General features: G+C 40.7%; 1 protein-coding gene across 3 annotated transcripts; it reads right to left on the minus strand.

The window, feature by feature from the left end:
- Positions 1-663: 663 nt before the first annotated feature.
- LOC148010418 (thermospermine synthase ACL5-like) lies at positions 664-4,249 on the minus strand. 3 transcript variants are annotated; one of them, XR_015689536.1, is made up of 11 exons: positions 3,709-4,249; positions 3,308-3,374; positions 3,121-3,215; positions 2,908-3,010; positions 2,726-2,814; positions 2,483-2,639; positions 2,148-2,223; positions 1,936-1,994; positions 1,711-1,850; positions 1,197-1,484; positions 664-1,052 (listed from the first exon to the last, which is right to left on the minus strand). XR_015689536.1 is itself a non-coding variant. In XM_087671908.1 (10 exons), the coding sequence occupies exons 1-10, from the start codon at positions 3,969-3,971 to the stop codon at positions 1,391-1,393; spliced, it is 1,134 nt and encodes a 377-aa protein (XP_087528034.1). In that variant the 5' UTR covers positions 3,972-4,249; the 3' UTR covers positions 1,059-1,390. The 3 variants fall into 3 exon arrangements, 2 of the variants coding, with proteins under 2 accessions (XP_087528034.1, XP_087528033.1); XM_087671908.1 differs by lacking the exon at positions 664-1,052 and having other exon boundaries at positions 1,059-1,484; positions 1,936-1,985; XM_087671907.1 differs by lacking the exon at positions 664-1,052 and having other exon boundaries at positions 1,059-1,484.
- Positions 4,250-5,677: the final 1,428 nt, after the last annotated feature.

Raw genomic sequence — 5,677 nt, forward strand, 5'->3', positions numbered from 1 at the left:
ATACCACTTCATATTGAACCCTTTTTCCCTATAGTAAATATGTTCCACATGCCCTTTAACTTTTGAAGTAGAGGGAGAAAAGAGTATTATGACTACATATTCAAATCATGTACCTTTTTAAGGCATCAACTCTTCTTAAAGATATTAAAAAGAATCGCCTTGTCTTTAAGATTGGCTTCAAAAGAAGTAAATGAAAAGGGTTTTTGGATTTCGCATCACATATTTATGATGTTATAGATGCCAACTTAATACATGTTTGTATTCACATTTAACAAAAACTTGCAATCATTTTCACATCACCTCCCTTTTCATATATTTAAGAGAGGTGTTTAAAATTTAGCTTTATGCAATCATTTTTGCATCACCTCCCTTTTCATATATTTAAGAGCATGTGTTTAAAAATTAGCTTTATGTTAGCTCATGTCTAGCATTTGTGCAAAACAATGCATTGAGGTTTGTCATCATTGTATGAATGCCATGTAGGTTCAACACAATATTCACAGTAAATTGAGTAATATCAAGCGATTTGCCAAAATTAAAAAAAGAACCTCCAAAGATTCAAAGAAATTGTTTTAAATTGGTATGCATAAGAAAGAGGAGCCAATAAAATAATATCCACCGAAAGCTGGTTTTTTCCTAGCTCCCCAAACCCCTACCCTAAGCTAATTTTGCTCATCCTTTTTACACATGCCATTCCAAGGCCTGCTTTATCTTTACGTTTGGTTTTTGCATTGCATATATTTTGTAAAAACGCGGGGTTGAACATTCCTAATCTTTCTTTAATAGTACAATGTAAGACTTCAAAGGAACATAATATCAAAAGTGTTGTGAAAGCCATTTTACGAGCTAGATTCCGTCAGAGACGTTTTCCTATGACCCATCATATAGTCTACATAGGCTGTGAAATCATTGAAAGGGTCATTTTGATATTATAAGATATTCCATGAGTCTGAAGGCAAGATGTACTGATCCGTTTGGGTTATGACTCTCATCGAATGCCAATGTACCGCTTCGCTATAAAAAACATTAGCCACTTCCAACCAAGTATACCACTGTCCACAGGAAAAGTATGTACCAGTGAGAAGTTAGAACAGTATTTCATAGAATCCGTTACAAGCCTCTTGTGGCCCAAGCGACTTTGAATATTAAAGATCTGTGTTTGTAAATTACACGTGGGAGGGAGTCTATGTACGTACTTGGATTAACACCTATCACCCCAGTAAGTAGTTTCTCGAGGGAACAGTACATCTGCCTCTGTTCTGTGCAGTGTATTAACAGTGATTTTAAGTTAGTTTGGTTCTCGCTAAGATGGGAATAAGGTCATAGAAAGCTTGCAGTGGGATGCGCCTTTTCAAGGCTCCCCAGCCTCTTCTCAAAGCACTAGATCACATTAGGTTCTGGTTTTGTTTTGGAACGTTGCTCGTCCGTGCCCATGGAGAAAGCGTGCTGAATCTTCAGTGTACACATGTGTTTCCCTTGCTACACTGCAAAAATCCACAAGCCTAAGCGAGCGCTCTCTCTCTCTCTCTCTCTCTCTCTCTCTCTCTCTCTCTCTCTCTCGCTGGATATATTCATTGTCTGCCCGTTCAACTAAACGAGGTGGCGCTCTTTCTCTCTGTGTGCACGCATGTAAGTGGATATGTGGGAGTGCACTCACCATTCTTAGACCTAGTTATTTAAAAGCATCCTTATGAGCTTGTAAAATGTTACCTTCTTTTGACCGTCTTGTTTAATACAGTCATTGCAGTCAATGTTTCTCCATCGATGAACTTAAGTTCACCTTTAATACGTTGCTTTATCCTTGCATCCAGGCTGTCAGGGCCTATATAAGGGAATGGTTTGTCTGAAGCCTGAATAAGAATGGTATTGACGACGTTTTTAAGAACAAGCAGAATTGTTCCAAGAAAAAGCATATAACTTTTATCAAAGCCTCACCATAACCCATCCCCAGGTATCAGCATAAGAAGGTATATGAGCTGTGTAAGCTATAACATCTGCAAAAAGATAACTTAGAAGGCTGAAATTCTCTAAGCAGTACTGATATTAACTACATCCTATTTTCTAAGAGATATCAAAACATTTGGATGCAGTAAATAGAGCAGAGCATGAGAGAGTAATGTTTCAACAGGAGCAATGTACAGACATACATTCAAAAACACTGCGCAATGTGTTGTAGATTGATGTGAACACTTCCCTGTGAGATAAGATCCCCGCAGGACCAGCCTGTTTCAAAGCATATGTCAGACTTCAATCAGTCAAGTTGTATGAGAGCTAGAGATAAGCTGTATGCGTGATGAACCGCAGAGCTTCAAATGAATAGTGATTCTAAAAAGCACTAAGCATCTTTTGATGATGACAAGTTCTTTAGTGATCTCATGTAGAAAAGCATCTTTTGGATGATGACAACTTCTTTACTGATCTCATACTGAAAAGCACACTCAAGATACCTTAAAAGACACACTTAATGGCCTCACAACCATACCTGTGTGACAAAAATACCTCCAGGACATAACCGTGGCTTCACAATAGCGTCATAGAAGTCCTTGGTATACAAGCGATAACAAGGTCCACCTTCTACAGGATCAGCCAAATCTCCTATGACAACATCGAACTGGTCATTCCGGTTTTGGAGCTCCAGTCTGCAGAGAAAATGAGCATCAGTCAAATTTGAGAACACTATATACCGAGTTACAATCAAGGACACATGTAGTGTTCTGATGAGAACCTTGCATCCTCTATGACAAGCTCAAGACGATTGCTAAGGAAGGCATCCTTGTTTGAAGTCAGGTAGGTTGCACAGAAGGACACGACTTCCTGAATACATGAAATTCGGTAGACAGTAAATATGATGGAACCTGAAATCGAGCTTTGCTAAAAGCATTATGATTTGAGATTTAAATCTGTTACCTTATCAATGTCGCACATGACGACCTTGCTTACACTTTTATGGCGAAGTACTTCTCGAGCAGTAGAACCCTCTCCTCCTCCCATTATGAAAACATCACTAGGGCTATAATCATGCATGATCACCAGACCACAGTGAACCTCAAGAATTGCTCATGGAATAGAATCGCATGAAATGAGTCTGCAGAAATTTTGGACATGGATTTGACGACCAACCTTGCATGATGAAGAAGAGCAGGGTGTACAAGCGACTCATGATACACCCACTCGTCTACCTCAGCTGATTGCATCTTGTTATCAATGACTAGGACCTGCAGTGCCAAGAGTCAGTTGGACATTAACGACATTTGCGTATTACAAGAAACCAAAAAAGAGACTAGTTCTACCAACTACCAAGGTTTACCTTGCCGAAGGGATCTGTCTCCAGCAGAGCAATGTCCTGATACTCACTGATGCCCGTGTGCAGAATGCTGTAACAATGTTAAGAGAAGTTGCATTAAGCGTCCCGGCAATCACCTTAATGGTACCAGATTATGCAAGCATCATTTCTAAACGTCTAAAGGACGCCAAAAGCCAATTTCATGAGAAACGTAAACAGCATTTCACTGCGTCCTATGAAATGTTGTGCAAAATGTAAGCAGCATTTTACAGTAAGATATCCGACACTAAAAGTGCGTAAGAACACAACCAGAAAAGGTAGTCAAACCAACAGAAAGAAGACAAAAGCCAAGGTAAAAGTTAGTAGAGCAACACTAACTTGCCAAAAAAAAAAAAAGCACAATCGCAAATTAGATAAAGACAGACCGCTTGAGGCCGAAGCACCACCGCAGAGACTCCTCAATCTCTTCCTCGTACCACACGCAGGGCTTTCTTCCTGATTTGATCGGAGCTTGATCATCCTGCAAACTCACAGGATCAGTGCATCCTTCATCGCCGCTCAAGTCCGGCGCGCTTCTGTTGGACAGGCCGGTAATGCATCCGGCTGCGGCATGCATGCGACCGTTGAAAGCTGACAACACCGTTCTCTTATTGTTGTAAGGCAGGAAGCAGCAAGCGGTCTCTCCCATGGCAACGATACTTGGCGATACAAGTGCCGGTGTAATTAGAATAGATGCTGCAAAGGCTTAACAGGAATCAGAAGGCGGCCGCAGCAACTCTCGCGGTGAAGATCTCTCTCTCTCTCTCTCTCTCTCTCTCTGTGCAGGAAGGAAGCTGGTTGATCGTCCAGAAGGCTGGCTATGGCGACGATGATGACGATGCGAGGCAAAGTTCCAAAAATAAAAACTACAAACGACAAGACGATATTGAACTTTTTATTCTACCGTGATGCTTACTGATGTCCATGGTTCCTTCTCGCGTTTTATAAGGCGCCAGCCATGAGGCGGGACCCGCCTTACCCCCACTTTCTTTTAAGCCGTGCTGTGCTGTGAGGATTACGGCTGTATCTAATAGTGGGTTAAAAGCTCCACTAATCCCTCATTAGGCGTGCACCCCCCTCCCGTCATCGGCTTTCCTTTCTTAACCAACATCAACGTCATCAGAGGGCCACCGCCAGCTTTCAGTCATCTCCCGGTTAAAAGCTTCATTGTCCCACCATGCTCTCAAAAACCTTTATAAGAGGCTCTTCCCACCGCGTTTTCTGAAACTGGGCTGAAACTATTTTCCGCCTTCCCCCCCCACAAGCGCACAATGGCTGGAGGAAGCGGTAAGTCGCAAGTTAAACTAGGAAGAAAAGGCAAATAATACTGCCGGTAGGCAATGAGCAAGATTGAAAGATGATAATCGGAGGTCATTTCACCGGATCTGATGGAAATTGAGAAGGAGATATTATATAGCTTTTGCTAAGGCAGAAGCTTTATGGGGACGCATAAGAAACCCGATAGTTTTGGGATACTGGTCAAACACACCGTGAGAAGGATCTGATTTTCTTCCATCCCGTTGGCAGTGCACCGCATGGTGGGAAGAGTCATGCAAACTAAGAGTCGTACCAAAAGGAAGTGTTGGGAGAAAGATTTGCCAGAACCCTCACCAACCCATACAAGCGTTTGCAACAATGTAGGTTTCATGGGGGAAATAGAGTGCTAATGTATAAACAAGATAGTAAAGTCCAATGTAGCTAAGGTAGCAACTAATCTCCAAAAGCAAGTAAGCCACATTTGCATCTTGGCAATAGTATTAGGTTTTAATGTTCTCACACTACAATTGAAGGTCAAGACACTCAAGGTGACTATGGTACCATGGCAACTTTACCCTATAGTAAGGGACTTGATTGTAATATGGCATGTGCTAGTATATTAGACACAAACACCCTTTCAAATGGGACCATATACTTTTTGAAGTAGTTGTAGTTCCTAGTAATTAATTATTTACCATAAGGAGGCTACAACTTTGGAAAGAAGTTTTGCAAAGTAAGTGATATTATCATATTAAAACAATCCACCTTCTCACACAACACTATTTCCCTTACTACATGCTTTGCTTTATTGTACAAGTATAGCCTCACAAGATTATTGCCCAATTGTATATGCTTTGAAATGACAAATCCAAACCTAACACTAGAAGCAGTTTGAGCTAATATTAGAGATATGTCTTTTTTAATTTATGTCAAGTTCAAAATGAAGGTCATGCTTGAAAATCCATATCCATTTGATGCTCAAACACTCATCTCACATTCAAACAATGTCATAATTATTTTCAAATCACATATATTGTTTTTAACTAGCCATGGACCAAGGCAAAATAGGCACCCCTTAAACTATTTTGTAGATTCGCA

Source organism: Lygodium microphyllum, chromosome 29 (assembly GCF_053477565.2).
Source record: "Lygodium microphyllum isolate KBCC chromosome 29, Lygodium_microphyllum_v1.1.10, whole genome shotgun sequence".
Lineage (NCBI taxonomy): Eukaryota > Viridiplantae > Streptophyta > Polypodiopsida > Schizaeales > Lygodiaceae > Lygodium > Lygodium microphyllum.